Source organism: Scyliorhinus torazame, chromosome 3 (assembly GCF_047496885.1).
Source record: "Scyliorhinus torazame isolate Kashiwa2021f chromosome 3, sScyTor2.1, whole genome shotgun sequence".
Taxonomy (NCBI): domain Eukaryota; kingdom Metazoa; phylum Chordata; class Chondrichthyes; order Carcharhiniformes; family Scyliorhinidae; genus Scyliorhinus; species Scyliorhinus torazame.
In genome coordinates, this window is record NC_092709.1 from 204,227,296 (window position 1) to 204,253,491 (window position 26,196).

The 26,196-nt window shown below is 44.0% G+C and overlaps 1 protein-coding gene across 1 annotated transcript in view; it reads right to left on the reverse strand.

Moving 5' to 3' along the window:
- Positions 1 to 16,910: 16,910 nt before the first annotated feature.
- The window catches only part of LOC140408906 (cysteine-rich hydrophobic domain-containing protein 2), a 107,574-nt gene continuing 98,288 nt past the window's right edge, over positions 16,911 to 26,196 (reverse strand). The window contains exon 6 of the mRNA XM_072496773.1: positions 16,911 to 19,863. Coding sequence (XP_072352874.1) covers positions 19,813 to 19,863 — 51 coding nt within the window. The 3' untranslated portion in view covers positions 16,911 to 19,812. The remainder of the gene's footprint in view (positions 19,864 to 26,196) is intronic.

The following is a 26,196-nucleotide window of genomic DNA, read 5'->3' on the forward strand; positions in this document are numbered from 1 at the left end:
TTCATTCGATTGCTTAAAAATGTACATGAGAGCGGAGGTGAAGAAAATCCGTTGATAGATTTTTCAGTATATTGTGAGGACGGTAACTAATGATTTTGTGCAGAGGGTTTTAGTGAGTGGGTGGTCGGGGCTGATGGAGTCGCTCGATCTCCTTTCTCCCCCTCTTCCAGCTGATTCTGAGCGCTCTCAACTCAACAACAGCAGCCTGCAGCTCACTTCATTTCTCACATGAGTGCCCTTCTTTAGCCTCTTTTCTCTTTCGCACTTTATATCGGCTTCATTACACGACCGATTCATTTGTAATGTAAATTCCGAAACTTAGGAAAGTTTTCCTTCGCCCTTGTCTGAAAGAATACTAAGAGGTATTCAATACGTATTAACACAAATCAGTGGTAACAGTAAAGCAAATCTCCTTAGCAACATAATCTTGATTGCAAAAGGAAAGCCGAGTGTCACGGCGAGAGCATTTAGGATCGAACAGCCCACATGGAATGGGCATTTATCTGCGCGAATGCAGGACAATACCTGGCAGGCAGACAGACTATGAAAAATTCAAAATTAACTCACAGAATTGTTACTCTTTTTCACACGTTAGACAATCGGCTATATTAAATCGATCGTGCAACTTTTCTTCTCAGCAACTTTGTACCACACCCCGGCTAACTGGGAGCTAAACTACTAATGAATGTGCAAAGCAGAATCGCCTGCAGGACGTTGATCTGAAGAGCAAAACCTTCCACACACTTCAACAACAAAAGTGCCCACTTTCCGTTTCAAAGTAGAATGTGTATGTCAAATCTGATTACATCGATAAATGTTTTGTTGTTTTTTGTGTACTTTTACAGCGGCAAAGAGAGCCAGCGCCTTATATTTCTCCTAGTGTTTCACGGAATACGGGAAAACAGGAATTAGGGGCAGAAAACGTGTTAACAAAACGCTGCATTTAAAATGCGAGTATAAGGAAGGTCGAACCCGCGCCACATTTTCTTTAAAACATTAAGAGACATTACAAAAACAAATTGGGAGCCCTAACCAGTGTTCTTAGATCAAGTATTTCTGTATTTTCCTTCTGGAAACGGGAATGGCAGAATTGTCGCCTGTGTGAAGATAAATGCACCTTCCTGCAGTTTCAGGCCATTTCGCCTGTTTGGAGGTTATTTGCTTTCCCACATGCTAGATTTTCAGTTCATTGACTACTATGTACAGGGGAAGGTTATTTTTCAACGAGCGGTTCGCAGTCAGTCTAATGAGCCCCACCAACTATAGTGGGGAACTATCATCGGTACAGCGACACCCGGGAACACAGTAACTCACAAGAAAATATTATTTCGGAATGAAGCCACGACTCAACCTAATTCTCAGTCAGTCCGCTGTAAAAAGTCCAACTTTTAATGCGCCACAGATAAATTAAAACAAAATCCAATCAAACGGATTGCCACTTTGGCCTTGGGATCTGCCTTAACATTTAAAACATACCGTCTGGCATTTCATTTTCTAACCAGACTGATGCTTCAACTATCAGAATGAGACTGAAAGTCACAAACGTGTCGGCCCTTGCAGTCTGTACGTTTATTCTGCATGTTCAAAGCACCTAAAATAAATTAATTGTACTTTTAAACATTTCAGAAAAAGCAAGAGAAAGTTTCGCTGAGAGTTTGGACGAAGAGGGGTCAGAATAATGTTGAGCCATCAAGCATTGAGGACAGGGCAGTTGAAAGAGATTTGAGGCTATAATGAACTCGGGATTATCAGCGACCGATTTAGGTTCGAGCAGTGAACCTGATGTGCTTCCATGTGGAGGATGGAATTGGCAATAGCATTACTTGGACTTGAACAGATAAACCAGGCGCTAGAAATTGAATGCAAATCTGAATTTCCAGAAGAACAGATATGGAAAAAAAGAGAAAATTTAAATTGGTTTAATTAGGCAACCCCACTTGATGGGGATGTTACCAACACAGAAAACTAAACACTGAAAAAAATTCTAAATCAAAACAAAGTCATGTATGAATCTAGGTACAAAAAGATTTTATGGTAAAGCAATTTGGCTAACTGATTAAATCAAACTCATGCAAAAAATATTTCAACAGACTGAAATAATAACTCTCCAAAGAACAAGAACTGGTATTTCGCTCAGCTGAAGGTAACAAGTTGCTATCGGAGTCAATAAAACCAGATGATAGGGGATTGGCCCTGCATGTGCAGCTGCAGGCGCGATTTCAGGATAGCATGTTACCTCCCACGTGCCTGTGTCAAGGATGTCATAGGTGAGGTGGTGACGTAGTGGTACTGGACGAGTAATCCAAGGGTTCCAGGTCCAAATCCCGTTACTTCAGATGGTGATATTTGAATTCAATAAAAATCTGGAATTAAAAGTGGAATGATGACCATGAAACTATTGTCGACTGTGTTGTAAAAATCCATCTGGCTCACTAATCTCCTTTAGGGAAGGAAATCTGCCAACCTTACCTGGTCTGGCCTACATGTGACTCCAGACCCACAGCCATGAGGTTGACTCTGAACTACCCCCTCAAAAGAAATTAGGGATGGACAATAAATGCTGGCACAGCCTGTGATGCCCAGATCCCAAGAACAAATTTTAAAAATTGCTGCAGAATGTCCTGGCTCCAGTGGTGAAGAGCCAGAGTACAAACAGACACTAGACCCTTCACGCAGATTTTAGGCAGCTAGGAAATTATCAGGACATCAAATATGGTAAATCCCTGGACTATCGGTCCAAGACAGAAATCTGGAAACTAATGACATTGTGGATATGGAGGTGGTGCGAGTACATGATCAGCCATGATCTCGGCTCAGGCCGAATGACCTAGTCCCATTCCCATCATCAGTGCCATCGGCACAGAAATAGACTTCTGCGTATGAAATGAAAACAGAAAATGCTGGATAAACTCAGCAGGTCTGGCAACATCTGTGAAGAGGTAAACAGTTAATGTTTCGAGTAGGTATAATTCTTCAGAGAAGCTCTGTTTCTCTCTCCACAGATGCTCCCTCACCTGCTGAGTTTATTTAGCATTTTGTTTTATATAAGATTTATAAGCATCTGCAGCTTTTATCGCTGTGGACGAATGTGTGGCTGGCAAGATGGTGCACCTGGGTGGATTTAGATTTCTGGAGCAGTGGGACCAGTTCTCGGGCAGCTGAGGCACTGAACAAGATGGGTTGCACCTCAACAAGGCCACGGCCAATATCATCATGGGGAGACTTGCAAAAACTGTTGAGAAGGATGATGGGAATCACAGAATTACTACAGTGCAGAAGGAGGCCATTCAACCCATCGAATCTGCACCAACCCTCTGAAAGATCACCCTACCTCGGCCCGATCCCCGTCACTCCACTTAACCAACATATCCATGGGCAGTTTAGCATGGTTAATCACCTAACCTGCACACCTTCAAACTGTGGGAGGAAACCGGAGCACCCGGGAGGTAACCAATGCAGACACGGAGAGAAAGTGCAAGTTCCATACCAATCACCCAAGGTCAGAACTGAACCTGGGTCCCTGGCGCTGTGAGGTAGCAGTGCTAACCACAGTGGAACCTGAGTGTAAGTTCAGAAAGGGGAGAAACAAAGTTTAAAATGGAAGGCAGAGGAAAACAAGAAAATAGTCAAAGGAGTTTAGCAGTGCTCAATAATATAAACTGATCTAAGAAGTTTAATGAAAAAGGCAGGTGAACTGAAGGCACAGGTAGACACTTGGAAGTATATCATAGCCATTACTAAAACATGGATTAAAGGGCATGAATGATAGCTACAGTTATTATTAAACGAGACAGAAATTAGGATAAAACAGGAAAGACTTGCAACATGCAAGTAACCAATTATAACTTTGAAGTAGGATGATATCCTCAGATCACAGTAGGCAGTGAGGATACGGAGGTTGCATAGGGATATAGATAGGTTAGATAAGTGGGCAAAATCATGGCAAATAGAACACAATGTGTTGAAGCGTGAAGTTATCCACTTTGGTAAGGAAAACTTAAAAAAAACATAATATTTTTATACAGCACGGTAGTACAGTGGTTAACACTGTTGCTTCACAGCGCCAGAGACCCAGGTTCCTCCGGGTGCTCCAGTTTCCTCCCACACCTTTAATGGAGTGTGTCCATTACACACTCTTGTTCTCAGTCCTTCCCCACCTCTGGTTTCCGTCTTCCACTTTGTTTGTTACATCAAATTAGTCAATGAAACACAATCCAACTGAAACAGATAAAATTCTTCAGGGGCTTCAAAATGTTTCCCCGAACTGGGGAAATTTGTAAAATGGAGTCTCAGTCTCAAAATAATGGGACAGTCGTTTATGATTGAAAAAAGGAGGAATTTCAAAGGGTTGGGAATCTTTGATATTCTTTACATTCAAGATGGAGATCAATATTTGTAAGGGAATTAAAGGTTATGGGGATAGTGCAGAAAGGTGGATTTGAGGTATCTCAGTCTTGAGTTTAATAGTAGAGCAGGCTCTAAGAAGGGATACATGCCCTACACTTTGTTTCGATTTATGTCATTATGATAGGGGAAGGAGGATTGGGTGGGGGGCATGATTGAGGAGTGGAATACATTGCACCAAAATCCCTTTTGGAATGCTGGGTGATCTCAATCACCAGCCCAGGGTAGCCCACTTCTACCTCCTGATTAAGATTTACAGAATGAGGGCAGCACAGTGGTTAGCGCCGAGGTCCCAGTTTCGATCCCGGCTCTGGGTCACTGTCCGTGTGGAGTTTGCACATTCTCCCCGTTTTTGCGTGGGTTTCACCCCCACAACCCAAAACATGTGCAGGGTAGGTGAATTGGCCATACTAAATTGCCCCTTAATTGGAAAAAATGATTTGGGATCTCTAAACCTCGGCGTCGTGAGACAGCAGTGCTACCCACTGTGCCACCGTGCTGCCAATTGGCCATGATAAATTGCCCTTAGTGTCCAAAAAGGTTGGGTGAGGTTACGGGAATAGGGTGGAGGTGTGGGCTTGGGTAGGGTGCTCTTTCCAAGGGCCGGTGCAGACTTGATGGGCCGAATGGCCTCCTTCTGCACTGTAAATTCTATGATTCTGTCCTACACATCTTTTGGGTGGTGGGGGTGAAACCCACGCAGACACGGGGAGAATGTGCACACTCCACACGGACAGTGACCCAGCGCCGGAATTCAAACCCGCCTCGCATCCTTTTCTAACATATGACTACATAGGTGCATTTTCCAGCTATTGACCCAAACTGGAAAATTTGATTAGCTTTGTATCCAATTTCTACCCGTCCACGGTTTGACAGGGACTTTGTATGACTGTCCATTACACATTCTTGTTTTCAGTCCTTCCCCTCCCTCTGGTTTCCGTCTTCCACTTTGCTTGTTACATCTTTGAAGAACTCAAGCAAAATTAGTCAAACATGACTTGCCCTTCATAAAGCCATGCTGACTCCGATGGATAGCATTTTGACTTTCCAAATGTCGATATTACTTCCTTGATAATTGATTCTAATAATTTCCCAACAAATGTTAAACTGGTCTGTAATTTCCTACATTCTGCCTCCCTCCCTTTTTGAATAAGGGTGTTACGTCAGCATTTTTCCAATCCAGTGGAACCTTTCCTGTGCCCAGGGAATTTTGGAATATTATAACCAATGGATCCACTACCTCCGCTACCACTTTGTTTAACACCCTAGGATGTAGGCCCATCAGGTCTGGGGAGTTGTCTGCCCTCAATCATAATAGTTTGTTGAGAACGGTTTCCCTATTGATGTTGATTATTCCAAGTTCCTCCATTTCAATTACCTCGGAATTGCCTGTTCCTGTACGAATAGTACTATTGAAAACAGAGGCAAAATATTGATTTAGCATCTTTGCCATTTCTACGTTCCCCTCTATTAATTCTCCGGTTTCATCCTCCAAGGGACCAACATTCACTTTAGCGACCTTCCCTTTATGAACCTTTGCTATCCTTTTGGATATTTTGCACTAGTTTTCTTTCGCAATTTACCTCAGCTCTTTTTAGGACTTTTTCAGAATCCTTTTTTAGGTTTGAAAGTTTCCTAATCTTCCAGCCTGCCACTGGCCTTTGCAATATGATAAAACTTAGTTTTTGCCCTTGACCTCCTTGCAGCGTGATGCCACCACCAAACACATCATTCTCTCCACTTTCAGCATGCCACAGGGACCATAATATCCCAGTGCCCCAACACCTCCATTCATACCACCTTATCTTGCCTAAAAGTGTAGAAGATGCAACAAGGGGAGGCAGTGGCATAGTGGTATTGTCACTGTACTAGCAATCCAGACACCCAGAGTTTTCCGGGGTCCCAGGTTCAAATTTGAATTCAATAAAAATCTGGAAAAAGTCTAGTGGTGACCACGAAACCATTGTTGATAGTCGTAAAACCCATCTGGTTCACTAATGTCCTTTAGGGAAGGAAATCTGCCATCCTGACCTGGTCTGGACAACATGTGAGACCAGGCCCACAGCAATGTGGTTGTCTCTCAACTGCCCCTCAAGGCCAATAAATGCTGGCACAGCCTGCGACACATGTCCCATCAACAAATACATTTTTTAAAAATCTGCCCTTTTAACCCTTCCCTTGCCCAGTATATCAACTTACTTGCATTTTAAAAAAATTTAGTATACTGCATTTGCTGCTCATAATGCTGCCTCTACATTGATGATACCAAATGGGGATGAGATGAACTCTTGAGGAATAGCTCTGTTCAGTCTTCAAATACAAGGCAATAGCTCACGGTGGGTTTAGGAGTACCATATTAATACAGGTAGTGGAATGGTTAAAGCGCAAAACAGAATAGGAATAAATGGGCCATTCAGGTTGGCAGGCTGTAACTGAGGTTTCAGAAGGATAAATGCAGGGGTATCAGCTAATTCTAATGTATATTGATGACAGATGAGGGGACAGAGATTAATATATTATTTTTTTCTGACAATACAAGGATAGGAAAGCAAGATGCAAGGGCAGATACTAGGAATCTGTAAAGGGATACAAAATGGGTTAATTGAGCAAGGCAAGAAGATGGCAGATGGAGTATAATGTAGGTAAAGGTGAAACTATTCACATTTGGTTGGAAACAATTTTTTAAAAAAATGGTGAGAAACAATTTAAGTTGGCGCTAAGAGGGGTTTGAAACATGAGAAAGGAAATCTTGGTGTAGATGTACAGGGTTTTGGTCAGATCACACCTGCACCACTGAACAGCTTTGATCTCCGTATGTAAAAGGTAGAAAAATTGTGCTTACGAGGCAGTGTCACAGACGTAGGTGGTGGCATAGTGGCAATGTCACATAGCAATCCAAAGGCCCAGGCTAATATCCTTAGAACAAATTCTACCACAGCAACTAGTGGAATTTGAATTCAATTAATAAATCTGGAATATAAAGTTAATCTCAGTCGTGGTTACCATGAAACTACCATCCATTGTTGTGAAACCCATCTGCTCCACTAACGTCCTTCAGGGAAGGAAAGCTGCCATTCTTACCCAGTGACTCCAGACCCATGGCAATGTGGTTGACTCTTAACTGCCCTCTGAAAAAGCCTCAAGAACTCAGTTCAAGGGCAATTAGGAATGGGCAACAAATGCTGTTCTTGTTAGTGGTGCCAATATGCCATAAAAGAATAAAACAAAACAATGGTTCAATAAGTTGATTCCTGGGATTAGGGTGGTGCTATGAGGAAGGACCGAGTAGAATGGGCCTATATTCTCTATAGTTTGGAAGAATGAAAGGCAATCTCATTGAAACATATACATTTCAAAGAGAGTTTGACGAGATATACCAGGATGTCATTTGACATGGCTGGACTCTCAGGACATAAGGGGGTGGTCATTTTGGTCTGACAGGAGGAAAATATTTTTCACTTCACTTCACTGAATCTTTGGAATTCTCCATCCCAGAGGGCCGTGGATCTTCAGTTGTTGAGTATGTTCATGCCTGAGATTGATAGATGCTTGGGCACGAAGGCATTTGGGGATAGGACAGGGAAGTGGAGTTGGGGGTCAAAGATCAGCCATCATCCGATTGAATGGTAAAGCAGGCTCAATGGATCATATGACAAGCTGTCCTCCTTCTGACTGTAGCGCCATTCTCCCAGTTCATTAATAATGATAGTAAATAACAATGATTCATGCAACCGCCATGCAGAATTTGAAAGCCCACTGCCTATGAAAATGTAGTCAATTTCTTATATATTTGCCTATCAGTCCATAGAATTATCTCTTATAAAGTGGGTGCTAACTTATAATTTTTTTTGAAAGTCAAAGTATAGTCAACCAGGCTATCTTCATCCATTTACCTCAGAGCTTCTTTTTTTTTTTTATATAAACGCATTTTATTCAAACTTGTATCAAAGTAGGTTACAGCAAATAAACACCCCAGGAAACATTCTTCCCAACAATCAACTATACAGTTCGTACAAATTTTTCTCCTTTTTCACCCCACCCCCTCCCCATCACCCAACCCCCTCCCCCCTGCGACGAACAGCTTCTCAAACACAGTCGCAAACATCCCCCATCTTTTCTCAAACTCCCCTGCTGAGCCCCTTAACTCATTTTTATCTTTATCTTCTCTAACCGCAGGAAGTCATGCAGTTCATCCAACCATGCTGCTACCCCCGGTGGCGATGCCGACCGCCACTCCAGCAAAATGCGTCGCCGTGCAATCAGAGGCGAAGGCCAAAACATCGGCCTTCCTCCTCTCCATGAGCTCCGGCTTCTCTGAAACCCCAAATATCGCCACCTAAGGGTCCAGGTCCACTCCCTCCTCCACTATCCTGGCTAAGACCGTGAACACTCCCGCCCAGAATCTTCCCAATTTTTCACAACCCCAAAACATGTGCGCATGATTCGCTGGCCCCCGCCCACACCTCTCACACTCATCTGTTGCCCCCTGAAAGAACACACTTCATTCTCGCCCGATTCATATGCACCCTGTGCACCACCTTAAACTGTATCAGGCTCATCTTTGCACAAGAGGAGGTCCCGTTTACCCATCGCAGTGCCTCACTCCATACCCCCCCAATTGATCTCCATTCCCAACTCCGCTACCCATTTCTCCTTGATCTTCACCACCCGGTCGCCTCCCTGCTCCCCAGCCACTTGTATATATCCCCAATTCTTCCCTCCCCTTCCACATCCGGAAGCAGCAGTCACTCCAGCAGGGTGTATCCTGGCAATCTAGGGAACCCCTTCCAGACATTTTGTGCAAAGTCCCTAACCTGTAGATACCTGAACTCACTACCCCTCGGCAGCTCTACCCTCTCCCTTAGCTCCTCCAGACTGGCGAACCCTTCCTCCAAATACAAATCCCTCACTTTGACCAGTCCCACTTCCCTCCACCTCCTGTATACACTATCCATCCCCCCTGGCTCAAACCCATGATTCTCGCACAGCGGCGTTAGCACCGACATCCCTTCCACCCTAAAATGCCTCCTCAGCTGATTCCATATCTTCACCGTGGACTGCACCACTGGGCTCCCCGAATACCTACTTGGAGCCATTGGCAATGCTGCCGTCATCATAGCCCTCAAACTAGACCCCTTACAAGATTCCTCCTCCATCCTAACCCAGCCTTTCTCCTTCTCACCACCGCCGCACCTTGTCCACATTCGCCACCCAATAATAATGAAGCAAGTTTGGCAACACCAACCCCCCTGCTGCCTCTGCCTCTGTAGCAGGGTCCTCCCCACCCTCGGCACCTTCCCCGCCCATCAAAGTCAGAGATGATTGTGTCCACTTTCCGAAAAAAGGCCTTTGGTATAAAGATCGGGAGAGCCTGAAAGATAAACAAGAACCTCGGCACACTATTCATTTTCACCACTTGGACGCTCCCCGCCAACGTTAAGTGCAGTGTATCCCACCTCTCAAGATCCTCCCTGGCCTCCTCCACCAGCTTCGTTAAGTTCCACTTATGGAGCCCCGACCATTCCCTCGCTATCTGAATCCCCAAGTACCTAAACCTATCCCTCGCTACCGTAAATGGCATCCCCCCTAAATTAGCCCACCGTGCCAGCTCATTCACCAGGAATACTTCGCTTTTCCCTACATTCAACTTATATCCCAAGAACCCTCCAAACCTCCCCAACAGGCCCATAATCCTTCCCATACTCTCCAACGGATCCAAAACATACAGAAAGAGGTCATCGGCATAGAGCGACACCTGATGCTCCCTGTCCCCTCATTATCTCCTGCCACTCTGCCGACCCCCTGAGAGCCATCGCCAATGGCTCTATGGCCAGCGCAAACAACAGCGGTGACAGCGGGCACCCCTGCCTCGTACCCCCGTGTAAGTCAAAAGCTTCATGAGCTCATATAATTCGTTCTCACCCTCGCTCTTGGCGCCACATACAGCAACCATACCCATGCCACAAATCTCAGCCCAAACCCAAAACTTCAAACAAGTGCTGCCACCCCACCCGATCAAATGCTTTCTCCGCGTCCATGGACACCACCACCTCCGGTACCATAGCTCTCGACGGATTCATCACCACATTCAACAGCCGTCTCATATTACTCATGAGCTGCATGCCCTTCACGAAGCCCGTTTGATCTTCTGCAATCACCCCCCGGACACAATCCTCCATCCTTCCCGCCAACAACTTAGCCAATCTTTCACATCTGTGTTCAATAGTGATATGGGTCTATACGACCCACATTCCACCGGATCCTTCCCTTTTTTGGGGATTTGTGAGATTACTGCCTGCTTCATCGTCTCCAGCAACTCCCCCTTCTCCAGTGCTTCATTAAACGCCTCCAACAGATGTGGTGCCAGGTCCGCCGCAAATTCCTGATAAAATTCTGCCAGGTACCCATCCGGCCCAGGGGCCTTCCCCGACTTCATACCTCTGATATTATCCAGCACCTCCCTCAGCCCCAGGGTCTTCTCCAATGCCTGCCTCTTTGCTTCCTCCATCTGGGGAAATTCCAGCTCGTCCAGAAACCACCCCATGTCCCCCTCCTCTCCTGGATCTGCCTCATAAAGTCACTGGTAATACTCTCTAAATGCCTCATTTATCTTCCCTGGCTCTGACACACCCCAGTCTGGATCTTCAATATTTCCCTGGATGCAGCCTGCCTCCGCAGCTGGTGCGCCAGCATGCGGCTCGCCTTCTCCCCATACTCATATTGCACCCCTCTTGCCCTATGCAGTTGCCCTACCACCCTCCCCGTTGTCAGCCTGTCAAATTGCACCTGCAACGTTTTCCTCCTTGCCAATCCCTCCATGGTGGGCACCCTTGGATATTCCCTGTCCACCTCCACTATCTTGCTTACTAGATGGTCATGTTCCACCCTCCTTTCCTTATTCGCATGAACCATTAATGAGATAATTTCTCCCTGGACCACTGCCTTCAGTGCTTCCCAAAAAATGCCCGCCGACACCTCCCCATTCTGATTGAACTCCACATAATCCCTAATCGCCAACCGCACCTTATCACAAAAACCTCCATCCACCAAAATCCCCCGAGTCAAACCTCCACCTCGGCCTCTGCTCTCGTCCCGTACTGAACCGAATATCCAGCCAGTGGGGTGCATGGTCCGAGATAACTATCCCCGCATACTCTGCCCCCTCCACCCCAACCAGAATCTCCCGACTCACTACAAAGTAATCAATCCTCGAATACACCTTATAGACGTGTGAAAAGGAATACTCCCTTCTCCTTGGGTTCTGAAAGCGCCATGGATCCACCATACCCATCCTCTCCATAAACCCCCCCAGCTCCCTTGCCATTCGTACCCTACCCATCGACCTGGGGCTCGATCTATCCACCCTCGGCTCCAGGACACAGTTAAAAGCTCCTCCCATGATCAACTGGTACGTGGCCAAAGCCAGGATTGCTGCCAGCAACCCCCTCATAAAACCCACATCATCCCAATTTGGGGCATACACATTTACCAACACTACCGGTGCCCCTTCCAATACCCCACTCACAATCATATATCTCCCACCTGGATCCCTCACCTCCTTCGCACTCTGGAATCCCATTTTTTGCTCATTAAAATCACCACACACCTCGATTTCAAATCAAACCCCCGAGTGAAAAACCTGCCTGTCCCACCCCTTCCTTAACCTAACCTGGTCCTTCACACGGAGGTGTGTCTCCTGCAAAAAGACAGCCCCCCTTCAAAGCTCCTGAGGTGCGCGAACACCCGCTACCTTTTAACCGGCCCATTCAGTCCCCGGACGTTCCACGTTACCAACCTTACCGCAGCATGCGCCTCCAAACCCCTCTTCCGTCCGTCATCTTCCCTACTTAACTCCTGCCCCTTCAATTCCACTCCGTACGCAGCCCATCCCAGATGGCCCCTTTCTTAGCCCTTGACCATGTCATCTCTCATCCCCTGCCGCGTCACAGAACCCGCCCCCCCCCGCTTTTCCCCTTATCTCTCCCCCACTTCCCCTTCTCCCCCACCACCTCACTTCCGTTCACCAGCATAACCTGCTAGCGCAGCTGCCTCTGCCCAAAGGCATATCCGAATGACCCCCCCCCCTCCCGCCCACCACTCCTCAGCTCAAAGGCGGCGGCCTCCTGCTGGCCTTACCCTCCCCCACCCAAACAAGGACTTCTCCTGAACTCCATGAAGCCTTCTCTAAAAGCAAACCAACAGATGTTATACACAAACAGTCCCATAAAACAGGAGGGGGGAATGGGAACATCCATCCCCACATAATCAACCCCTACAACTCCTTACAATCTCAACATTGCACAGAAACCACCCCCCCCCCCCCTCCACAAAAAGGCGATAATCCCCCAATCCCTACACCCACTTCAAACATGCTCCCGACCATTACATTGTGCCAGCACCCCGGTTCCCAAGCATTGTCCACTCAGTTCTCCCCCAGTTTATGCTCCTGAATGAAGTCTTCGGCCGCTTCTGGGGTCTCGAAATAATACTCCCGGCCTCCGAACGTCACCCATAATTTCGCCGGCTAGAGCACCTCAAACCTGATCTGCCGCCGGTACAGCACTGCCTTGGCCTTGTTGAAATCTGTCCGCCATTTTGCCAACTCGGCTCCGATGTCCTGATAAATCCGGATGTTATTTCTCTCCCAGTCGCAGCTACGCTTCTCCCTGGCCCACCGTAGAATTTTCTCTTTCTCCACAAATTTATGGAGTCTCACGATCACCGCCCGCGACCGCTCCCCAGCTCTAGGCTTTTGCCTCAGAGACATATGCGCTCAGTCCACTTCAGGTGCCTTATCTAGTACTCCTTCTGCCACCAGTCCCGCCAGCATCCTCGAGACGTACCCCGTGGCACTCACACCTTCCACTCCTTCAAGCAGGCCCACTAATCGCAGATTCTGCCTTCTCGAGGCATTCTCCTGCTCCCCCACCTTTGCCCTCAGTGTTTTACAAAGGTCTCCTAGGAGCCCCACTCCGCCTCCAGAGCCACCACACGATCGCTGTGGTCCGAGATCACTCCTTCTATCTCCTCAATCTGTGCCCCCTGCACCTCCAAACACCTCTCCATCCGCACCAAAGTACTCTTCAGGGGTGCCACAGCTTCTGCAATGACCTTTGCATGATCCTCATGCATTTCTTTCCTCCGTTTATGGAATTCCTCCTTGATAAAAGTCATCAGCTCCGGTATCTGGGGCCTGACAGCTTGCCCCTCCCCGTCTGCATGCTGGAAGAGACTGTCTGTGAAGCACAAGACTGTTTCAACTTTCCAGCCAAACCTCTGTTTTCTGCCGGGTCCGGTGATCAGAAGACATACCATTCCAGGGGTAAACTACTCCTCTAACATTCACCTACGCCTTTTCATCAAAATACCACCCGGATCTGGGTAAAAATAGCCCTTTTCTGTGACTTTGAACAGGAACAACCCTTTATGTGACCAATCACTCCATGGTCACAAGCGGTAGTCCACCTTGGAGCTTCTATAACGCCTTCAGTATTCAAATGGCCATTGACCGGGAGGAAACTTTCAATTTGGGAATACAAGTTCACCTGTAAGAAATTAGCACAAAAATACTGACATTTGGGTTCCAATCTTGCATGCCTGTTTTGAGAATAAAATTCACTTGTTGTCACTTTAAAATGAGGGCTTCTATTCCATGTTCTCTAAACATGGCTTCTGGTAAAAGTGGTTATGCCTTACTAACCTCACAGAATTGTTAGGCCACAGGAGGAGGCCATTTGGCCCGTCATGTCGGTGCTGGCTCGCAAAATGAACACCAAGACTTACTGCCATTCCCCTGCCTTTTTCCCACACCCATTGTTTCTATTCAAATAATCATCTAATGCCCTCTTGAATGCCTTAATCAAACCTGTCTCTACACTTTCAGGAAGTGCATTCCAAACCAGAATCACTCGTGTAAAAGTTTTTTCTCACATCACATTTACAATCTGTGCCCTCTTGTTCTTAATCCTTTTACAAGCGGGAACAGTTTCTCCATCAATTCTGTCCAGCCTCTTCAGGATTTTGAACATCTCGATCAAATCCCCTCTTAGCCCTTTTCTCTCCAAAGGAGAACAGAACCAACCTCTCCAATCTATCTTCAAAACTGAAGTTTCTCATCCCTGGAACCATTCTTGTAAACCTCTTCTACACTCTCTCCAATGTGTTCAGATCCTTTCTATAGTGTGGATCGCAGAACTGTACACAATATTCCAGGCTCAGGTTTAACTTAGTGTATCGCATTAAGTTCAGTATAACCTCCTTGTTCTTTTACTCTATGCCCCTATTAATAAAGTCCAGATGCGTTATTAACTGCTCTCTCCATCTGACCTGCCATTTTCAATGACTTATGCACAAATAAAGCGGATGAATTTTTTAACAACCCCATAGCTTTTTCTTTCAAGTAGATGCATTTCAGTAATGATCCAATACAGAACAAAATGCACTATAACACCTTAGTTAAGCCGCATCTAGAATACTGCATCCAGTTTTGGTCATGTCAGGTGGTGTAAAAAAGACTCAGAAAAAAGTTCAGAGGCAGGCAATTAAAGTGATGCCTTGGTAAAAAAGCTCTCAAGTACCACAATGGTGTGTCTGGATTTTGTTGCCCGAAAAATTATAGATTTTAGGGTGATTTGTTTGACAGTTTTCATACAATGAAGGAACTGAACTGTGTCCTTATGGTTTGAGTATTTGAATTAGGGCATGTGTATAAATGAAACAAGCATATGATCGGTTTCAGAATCACAAAATAGTGCGGAAGAAGCCCTTTGGGTCTTCACTGACACATAAAAAACACCTGACCTTAGCACTGCTGCATCACGTTGCCGAAGTCGCAGATTCGATCCCGGATCTGGTCACTCACCGTGTGGAGTTTGCACATTCTCCCCATGTTTACGTGGGTTTCGCCCTCACAACCCAAAGGTGTGCAGGGTAGGTGGATTAGCCATGCTAAATTGCACCTTAATTGGGAAAAAATGAATTGAGTACTCGAAAATATATTAAAAAAATATTTGACCTGCCTACCTAATCCCATTTGCCAGCACATGGCACACAGCCTTGAATGTTAAGACATGCCAAGTTCTCATCCAGGTACTTTTTAAAAGGATGCAAGGCAACCCGCCTCTATCACCCCCCCCAGGCCGTGCACTCCAGACCATCACCCCTCTCCGGGTAAAAAAGTTTTTCCTCAAATCCCCCTAAACCTCCTGCCCCTCACCTTGAGCTTGGTGTCCCCTCGTGACTGACCCTTCAACTAAGGGGAACTGCTGCTTCCTATCCACCCTGTCCATGCCCCTCAATCTTGTACACTTCGAACAGGTCACCCCCTCGGTCTTCTTTGCTCCAGCGAAAACAGCCCAAGCCTACCCAACCTCTCTTCATAACTGCTCCATTCCAGGCAACATCCCGGTGAATCTCTTCTGCACCACCTCCAGTGCAATCACATCCTTCCTAGATGTGTGTTCAGGAAGTTGGTCTGTTTGCAATGACCATGGCCTTTTGCAACAAACTGCTGGCTGGCGTATGGAGTGCAGACTTGTTGCAAGAGTCCAAAAGGAAGCTGGACAAGTTTCTGGATATGGCGGATATCACAGATACATAAGTGCAATATTGGGTGACGAGTGTTATAGCCACTGTGATCTCTTGAAAACTGTTTTGGTTGCCTGCATGGTCAGTAAGGAATTTCTCAAATTGCACCCTCAATGGTCTAGGATTTTTTAAGTTCTCCAAGATATTATGCAGCTGTTGGTGGGTCAAGCCTACTCAGTTTTTTTAGGTCTCTTTCAGTTTTATCATTTATCCAGTTCCAAAGATGGGCAAATAGTTAAAGGACCATCATTCTCAATCTTGTTATTGAAATCCGAAGTGTAGGTCAGAACCAAGAATCTTAGCAAAGGGTTAAAGTATCAGTTTACACACTAATCAATGAGCACAAAGATAGAGAGAGAATCAAGGCAATTCAGACCACTTATCCTGCACTTCCACAGGACCAGTAAGCCTGATCGCAGCATTTCAAACATAACGTCTCTCTTCTTGATTCAGTTGAGTGCAAACAATTTCCATTAACCTAGCTAGAAACTATGAATATTGCATTTTTGGTATAAATGCACTGATTTATGACCATAGTCAGTTGATTACAATTAATTCAGTAATAAATGCACAGTGAATAACCTGTAAAGTATTTTAATTAACTGCCATCAAGTGAAAACATTTCTTATAGGAACTCTCCTTCAGCAACCAACTCTTCTGTGAGCTTGTATATGAAATTAGAGTTAGTTCTTTATAAACAGCTTATGATTTACTACAATGCACCACAGTGGAAATCCTTCTCATATTGCTAGATTGTTTAGAAACCATCAGTGTGTATCTATAACATCTGTTAATTTTGCATTTATGTCTAAACATAATGAATTTCACTGAAAATGTTTAAATTATGACTTTCCACAAATTTCTAAAACAAATCTAGATTATATTGTTGCGGAGAAAAGAGCATCAATTCACAAAATATGTTATTATACAAGGCTAATATTTTAATATTTGCGAATATTTATAACAAATTTCAAAAATTCCAGTCTTGGGTCAGGTTCCCTGATAAACTATAACAAAATAGTTACACACAAAAGATTCCAACTTTACAGTACAGTAAGATCTTTCAAAGTTTGCTACTGTTATATAAAGTCTACACTGTAAAGATTAAATAGGTTTAACCGACAACTAGAAAGCCATTGTTTCCTAAACTTTGAAATAATCACTCTTAACAAAGTACTGGATTTTGGCCAATTCCAAAGTGCCTCATAATTAGTCAAATAGCATCCGGCATTTATTTTTTTTAAAAACTGCTATTAGACTAAGTTTTGAACACTATCAGGAATAGTTATTTAGGATGAGTTTGAAAAGGAAAACATTTACTATCACTACCCTATATATCTTATTCCATGTGTAATTTCTCATCAATATTTAGTCCTTTTCAACCAAGATGATAGATTAGTCCAGGTCCCAGATCACTCCATACTTGCCAACTGGTGCATGTAGCAAGATTTAAATTGATAATGATTTTGTTCTTCTCTAAATTATAACATTCATCGTGTGAGGTAGATACCCACAGGCCCACAAAAGAAATAAAATTCATGAAACTCATTCAAACTCAAACTGATTTAAATATGGCACACAGTGCTGGTCTTCCAACCAATGAATAAGTATGTCCCACTACTTTGATGAAATCACAATAATCTACATTCATATTTAAGGTAAAGTAGCATTAACATTTCGGTGTTAAATATTTCTGACCAGTGTCTTTTATTTCTGAAATAACTCGTTCTCATTTATCCATTTGTAGTAAACTGCTTTCGGTGTACATTGCCCTTAAGAGAGTCACTTGCAGCCACATAATCTAAATGAATTTGAAGTAAATGATGAGCACAAAGAGACAAATGCAATAAAAACATAGCAAACATAACATCGGAATATGCACACGATCCGGCTGACATAATTAGCCAACAATACAAGGAAACAGCTGTTGACAGACCATATTTCAACAAAACATTACTGCTTATAAAATGGCTACACGATTGATTGATTAATTAATTGACTAGGTAGTACTGTTTTTTGGGAGACAATAAATGGATGTCATGTTTCACTATAGAGAGAACGAATCAGAAATGACCAAACTGCTATTTATCAAGCAAAACTATTATTGACTTTGGTCTTCAGATTATTGTAACATTTACACACAAAAAACACATTCCCCTATCACAGCAAAATGAGGTGTTTTGTTATCCAGAATGAAAAGGAAGGGTCAATGAATTCCCTATCTCTTCCCCCCCCCCCCCCCCAAACTCTGTGCCTCGGATTTAAGTATCAGGTTAGTATACATGCATACGGACTTGGACAGTAATACATCATTATATACAGCAAAAATCTCAAGTCAATTATGAAGCTTTTTTGTAATTCAGAAGTTGTGTGTTGGACAATCAGACACATCTGATCAAATTTAATCATTCAATTTTCATATATTTCACAAACAGAACATTGCGGGATATTGGGAACAAAAACAAGAAATAGCCAAGTGTGTATAATTTTTCAACCGCAGTCAAAGGTGCTAACATATGGGAATTTAATTTTATATAATTCCTAATGTTCCAGATACTGTAGTTAACAGTAAAACCTGACCTTTTAAATAACAGGGACCAACCTCTGTTAAGTAACTGACTCTCTAAAACTCTGAGCAAAATTATAATTAAAAAAGCTAAAAATATAAAAACATTAACCTGCACCACAAGTCCTGGTAGTATTCAGTGAAATACTAAATGGAAAGCAGCACCTCTTTGAATACACTGACAGGTTCCACTATCTGAGGTGCAGAATATATTTTTTAAAAATGACCTGACCCAAAAGTCTATACAGTATTCATAAGTTCGCACAATGAACTATTTGTTAACATTTGTACAGGGCAAAAAAAATCTACACATTTGTATGTAAATCTAAATTGTACAGAAAAAAAAATAAACAAATAAAGTAACAGAAGTCATAAAAGCCATAATTTATGGCAGCTACCTGAACAAAGTATCCATTTTCCGATTTTGATAATGTTGCATTTTTTCATGATCCAGGCTGCAAATGACCATACAATGCCTTCATTTGATTTTGCTGCAGTATTAATTCAAGGTATTTTATTCCATTTGTTTAGAGTTCAATATTCAGGACGCATGCAGAGCCAGTTGACATGATTTCTTCACTGTTTTCTTCATATGAACGTTGTGACCTCTGTAGCCACGGTAGACTGTTTCTGAATACGTGCACAGTACATCAAGTTCAAATTTAAAAGGACAAAGAGAAAAATGGTGTATTGAAATAAGAAACAATACTGCATGGAGAAACTACTTCTGTTTGCTCTTCAGGTATTGGTTGGAGAATGGAACATGCAGAAAAGTTGATTCTTCTAAAAAGTCCAACAAGCAATTTTAATTCATTATCAAAAATCTCCTAGGAAACTGTGGGGTGATTCACAGGCATTATTACCAAACTGATTATTTTAGTAACCATAGAACCATTTTAGACAATTTTACTGAGTGGTGTAAAAGCTGTTGAGTGTGCAAAAGAAAATCTGCATGAATGAGGATTAAAAGGAGAGCAAAATGGCTATTAAGAAACATTTTTGGAAGAGGGTGGTGAGATCCAAAGAGGAATGACAAGATCAATGCACCAAGTGACAACTGAGAGAAGGAAAGTTTGGAATGTAAGTTGAGAGAAATACAAAAAAAATCAACTTGAGCAAAAACGTATGGACAGGGGAATGAGAAACTGGATAACTATAATAATCTGTGAGACTGACAAACTTCACGAGGAGTACCAAGCAAGGCACCATTGGAAGGACAACACACTTCAACAAGTCTCTGAAAACAAAATTGGTTGCTAGTCTGGTCGAAATATTGGCGTCTTCGGTAAAAACTCTATTAGGATGACCTGAGAAAGTAATTAAAAACAAAATGATTACAAAAGTAGTACAATCATCTTAACAGTTTATTCCCAACAATGTTGTAACAAGATTGAAGGAGTGAGTCAACAAACATCTCAAGTTATGAAACCATTTAGTATTTCCTTTCTTTAACTTGAAGGTCAGTAGTTAACAATGCTCCCAGCATATGACTAACAATGGCCAACAGATTACAATATCCTCACAGTATCATTACACAATCACCTGGCTAATACAAATAGAAAATTAAGAAGCTGTGTGTTTTAACATAATTCTCATTTAATTTGATTTCCAATAAAGCCAACCAATAACCATTTTTGCCTTCAGAAGTTTCTTTTCTTTAAAAAATAAATTTAGAGTAGCTAATTATTTGTTTTTCCCAATTAAGGGACAATTTAGCGTGGCCAATCCACCTATGAGGCGAGGGTATCTGGTCTCTCCAACGCAAGTCTCTCCAACGCAAAGTTTAGTGCTTGTACCATTTGTTTTCTGTAGAAACGTGTTGTGAACTGTTTTAATAATCAGAGTATCCACCCCACCCTCCCCGTACATTGGTACTGAGGGGAGGATACCCTGTTCTTCAACACAAAATGAGTGTTTGCACCGTTTGGCCTTGTATATATTTTTTACTGTTTTAATAAAAAGATATGGCCATTCACCTAACCTACACATCTTTGGGTTGTGGGGGTGAAACCCCCGCAGACATGGGGAGAATGTGCAAACTCCACACGGACAGTGACCCAGGACTAGGATTCTAACCCGGGTCCTCAGTGCCGCAGTCCCAGTGCTAACCACTGTACCACATGGCGCCCGCTCCTGCTGTTTCTTGATATCATGTGGAACAAATCAAATTGTCTGAAGACTGGCATCTGTGATGCTGGTGACCTCCAGATGCAGCAGAGTTAGATCATCTACTCGGCACTCCAAGCTGAAGATTGTCGCAAATGTTTCAGCCTCGTCTTCTGCCCTGTTGTACTGGGCTCCCCCATCATTGAGGAGCCGTCCCCTCCAGTGAGTTACTTAATTGTCCACCATTTATGGCTGGATGTGGCAAGACTTCAGAGCTTAGATATGATCTGTTGGATGTGGAATCGCTAAGCTCTGTCTATCACTGCTGCTTATGCTGTTTGACGTTTGACATGCAAGTAGTCCAGTGTTGTAGCTTCATCAGGTCAGTTTTATGTTTGGTGCTTCTCCTGGCATGCACCCCTCCACTTTTCATTGAACCTGGCTTGGTGATAACGGTGGAGTGGATGAAATGCTGGCCATGAGGTTATAGATTGCAGTTGAGTACAATTCTGCTGCTGCTGATGGCCCTTTGTTCCTCATGGCTGCCCAGTCTGAAGTTGCTAGGTCTTTTTGAAATCTCACCCATTTAGCACGGTGATGGAGGTTATCCTCTCTATAAAGACAGGACTTTCTTTTGTTAGGAAAACAAAAGTTAGTTTTAAGGGATTTATATTTCTAATGTTCACCAATACAAATAAGGTATAGTTTTAAGTGTGTTTAATTTAATGTTTCTGAGCCTGGAAGTGTAAAACCTATAATTAGCTTCTTGCTGGACAAGATGTGGTGGTTAGTTAAGTTCCAACTGTGTTTCTGTTCTACGGTGTGAAAAATAAGTAAATGGCATAAGCTTGTGGGCATTGTTTAGCAACTGGAAGTCCTAAGGGAAATGCTTTGAAGTTTTAATTTAGGCAATTTGAGGAGAGTTGGAGACAGGACCTCACAGAGTAAAAATCTCTCAACTCTACCAGGAGAGAGTTTGGACAGGACAGGAGGTGCAAAAATTCCTAAAGCACACGTTACAATCCAGATGACCAGGTATTGGTATTGGAGATATTGGCGGCTTAAAAGTGGACAATTCACACGTGCAGGTTTTGGGGTTGCAAAAACCTGGCAAGATTCTGGGTTAGAGTGTTCGCGGTCTTAGCTAGGATAGTGGAGGAGGTGGTGGACCCGGACCCTTCTGGTGACAATATTTGGGCTATCAGAGAAGCCGGAGCTCATGGAGGAGGAAGGCGGATGTCGTGGCCTTCGCCTCTCCGATCGCACGGTGGCGAATGTTACTGGAGTTACGGTCGGCATCGCCACCGGGGGGTAGCGGCATGGTTGGGTGACCTGTACAACTTCCTGTGGTTGGAGAAGATAAAATATGAGTTAAGGGGCTCTGCAGAGGAGTTTGAGGAAAGGTGGGGGATGTTTGTGACCATGTTTGAGGAGCTCTTGATCGCGGGGGGGGGGGGGGGGGGATTTGTACAGACTGTATCGTGGATTGCTGGGAAGTATGCTTCCCGGGGTGTTGGTGTGTTGCAACCTGTTTTGATACATGTTGATAATAAAAATACATTTTAAAAAGGTGAGGTTGGGTGTCTTAGGTCAAATGGTCAGATAAGTGGCAGATGGAATTTAACCCTAAAAAGTGAAGTGATACACTTTAGGAGTAATTTGACATGGAAGTATTCAATGAATGGTATGGCACTACAAAGATCTGAGGACCAAAAGGAGCTTGGCGTGTTTGTCCACAGATCTCTGAAGGTAGAAGGGTAGGTTCACAGGGTGGTGGAAAAGGCACATGGGACACTTGCCCTCATCAACCTAGGCATAGATGACAAAAGCAGGGAGGTCATGTTGGAGTTGTATAGAACTTTGGTGAGGCCACAACTGGAGCAGAATTTGGAAACTCTCATGTGACAATCGTCTGGGGATTCTGAAGAGAAAACCACAGACACTAACTTGGGTTCAGGGCGCAGTGCGTATTGGACCAGAGTGTGTGCTTAAAAGGGACTTTTTGTGTAATGAGACCATTGTAGCTTAAAATGTTCTTTGTGATTCATGTTAATCTTTAAATCTGTGTGTTTTTGTTAAACAAGGGGGGGGGGAGTAAAGGAGTATTGTTTAATCGCCCAATTTTTTCATGTTTTTTCCTTGTTATTAATTATATGGAGCGGCAGCTGGGATCGTAATAGTCTCCACAAGGACTCTATAGTGGTCATGAGCAGATGCATCTGCAGCAAGCAGGTTGGTGGGGATGAAATATGCCTTCTCTCAACACCTGCTGCAGACCCAGTCTAGCAGCTATGTTCTTAAGGGCTTGGCCAGCTCGGTCAGGAGCGGTGCTACCGAGCTACTCTTGGTGATGGACATTGAAGCCCCCAACTCAAGTGAACATTCTGTGGATTGCCACCATCAGTGCTTCCTTCAAGTGGTATTTAAATACCGATTCATCAGCTGAGAGGCGACAGTACATACAAATTAACATGTTTCCTTGCCCATGTCTGACCTGATGTGATAGAGTCGGGAGTCACTGTTGAGGACTCCTAGGGCAACTCCCACCTGTTACCACTCTATGGGCATGGTGATCATACCGACTGTTGCTTGAATAATCAGAGCAAGACTGAGAGCGGAGTCGGGAGGATGAAGACGCGCAAAAAAGAGCGGGATTGAGAGCGGAGTGACAGCGTGGAGTTTGGAGCTCCCACGGTGACGTGGGACAAGTGGAAGCAGCTGATTGGGAGAGTATGGGCGGGTAAGTATTTACTACCTTTATCGCTTATAGTTTGTACAGTCTAGATTTTGTGGTCTACAGTTTGTAAAGAGTTATATTCTTTAGGAGTGAGGACCAGGGAAGAAGGGCCCTAGAGTAATTGATAGTATTTGATTTTAAGTATCTTTCAAATGGTTTAATTTAAAGGGGCAAGTCATGTTAGAAGAACTCAAATCCGTGGTGTGCTCTTCCTGTTCTTTGTGGGAAGCCAGAAACATTTCCAATGCTGGGGGCCAACATGTGTACAGTAAGTGTCTACAGCTGCAGCTCCTGGAAGCTGGGGTTTTGGAGCTGGAGCGGCAGCTAGGTATTCAGTGGGGCATCGCGTAACAGAGAGTATTGTGGATATCATGTTTAGAGAGGTGGTCACAGGGAGGGAATGAGTGACCGCCAGGCAGAGCAAGAGGGCTAGACAGGCTGTTCAGAAAACTGTGGCCATTCCCCTGCAACACAGATATACCTCTTTGGATACTTTTGGGGGAATGGCCTCTCAGAGGAAAGCAGCAACAGCCAAATTTGTTGCACCACAGTTCGCTCTGCTACAGAGGGGAGGAGTTAAAAGTGTGATAATACAATAGTTCTTGGGGATTCAATTGAAAGGGGAATAGATAGGCGTTTCTGTAGACACAAACGAGAGCCCAGGATGGTACATTGCCTCCCTGGTGCTAAGGTCAAGGATGTCTCAGAGCATACTGGACGGGGAGGGGGGGCAGCCAGTGGTCATGGCACACATTGGTACAAACGACATAAGTAAGAAACGGGTAAAGTCCTAAAAGTAGAAGAGAGTTAGGAAGCAAATTGAAAAGTAGGACCTCAAAGGTAGTAATATCAAGATTATTTCCAGTCAGAGCACAAATAGCAGGCTATATCAGACGAATATGTGGCTGAAGAGATGGTGTGATGGGAAGGGTTTCAGATTCCTGGAACATTGTTGAGGAGGTGGAACCAGTACAAGCCTGGGTTACACCTCGGAAGGACTGGGACTGATGTGCTAGGGGGAATATTTGCTAGATTGATTGTGGAAGGTTTAAACTAAAATGACAAGGGGTTGGGAGCCTATGCAAGGAGTCAGAGGAGGGGCAAACACGGACAAGAACAAAACACCAAAAAGGGAATAAAAAGTGATAGGCAGAGAAATCAAGGGCAGAATTAAGAGAGCCAGTGTAAAATAATGGGAACAGGCCAAGGAACGTGAAGAGACACCCAAAGGCTTTGCGCTTTGATTCGTGGAGCTTTTTCAATAAAGTGAATGAATTAATCGCACAAATAGATATAAACTGGTCTGATATAGCCAGGATTACAGAGACATGGCTGATGAGGGATGGGAATTGAACATCCAGGAGAATTCAGCATTTAAAAAGGACAGACAAAAAGAAAAAGGCAGTGGGTTGCATTGCTGGTTAAAGAGGAAATTAACACAATAGTGAGGAAGGATATTAGCTCCGACAATATGGAATCTGGATGGATAGAGCCGAAGAACATCAAGGGGCAATAAACGTTAGTGGAGTTGTCTATAGACTACCAAGCTGTTAGGAATGGCATTAAAAGGAAATTAGAGACGCAAGTGATAAAGGAACATCTGTAATTCTGGACGGCTTTAATCTGCCTATAGATTCTACAAGTCAAATTAACAACAATGCCACAGAGGAATTCCTGGAGTTTATATGGGATTGTTTTCTGGATCAATTGAAGAACCAACTGGAGCACAGGCCATCCTAGACTAGGCATTGTGTAATGAGAAATGAATAATTGGCAAACTGGTTCACCCTTGGGATGAACAATAATTTTTTTTCCAATTAAGGGGCAATTTAGAGTAGGCAATCCATCTACCATGCACATCTTTGGGTTGTGGAGGTGAAACCCATGCAGACATGGGGAGTATGTACAAACTCCTCACGGACTGTGATCCAGGGCCGGATTTCAAACTCGGGTCCTCAGCACCTCAGTCCCAGTGCTAACCACTGCGCCACATGCCGCCTGGGATGAACAATCATAATAAGATAGAATTCTTCATTAAGATGGAGAGTGATGGGTGGCACCGTGGTGAAGTGGTTGGCACTGCTGCCTCTCGGAGTCAACGATCATGGTTCGATCCCATCCCCGAATCACTGTCCATATGGAGTTTGCACATTCTCCCTGTATCTGCGCAGATCTCACTCCCACAACCCAAGGATGTGCAGAGAAGGTGGATTGGCCACGCAAAATTGCGCCTTAATTAGAAAATAAAGATGGAGAGTGACGTAGCTGATCCTGAGACTAGGATCGTGAATCATAATAAATGGAACTATGATGGTAAGAGGCGCAAGTTGGCTATGGTGGATTGGAAACATTACTTAAAGGTGTGGTGGTGGATAGGCACTGGAAATTATTCAAAGAACAATTGTTCACTCTGGTCCTACAAAAAAAAAAGAGAAAAGTAGCCAAATCATGGCTTGCAAGGCAAATTAGAGATAGTATTAGATCCAAAGAAGTTGCATACAAGACTTCCGCTTGTGACCATGGAGTGATTGGTCACATAAAGGGCCGTCCTGTTCAAAGTCACAGAAAAGGGCTATTTTTACCCAGATCTGGGTGGAATTTTGATGAAAAGGCTTGGGTGAATGTTAGAGGAATTCCTAGGAGACCTTTGTAAAACTGAGGGCAAAGGTGGAGGAGCAGGAAAATGCATCGAGAAGGCCGAACCTGCGAATAGTGGGCCTGCCTGACGGAGTGAAAGGTGCGAGTGCCACGAGGTACGTCTCGAGGATGCTGGCGGGATTGGTGGCAGAAGGGGTGC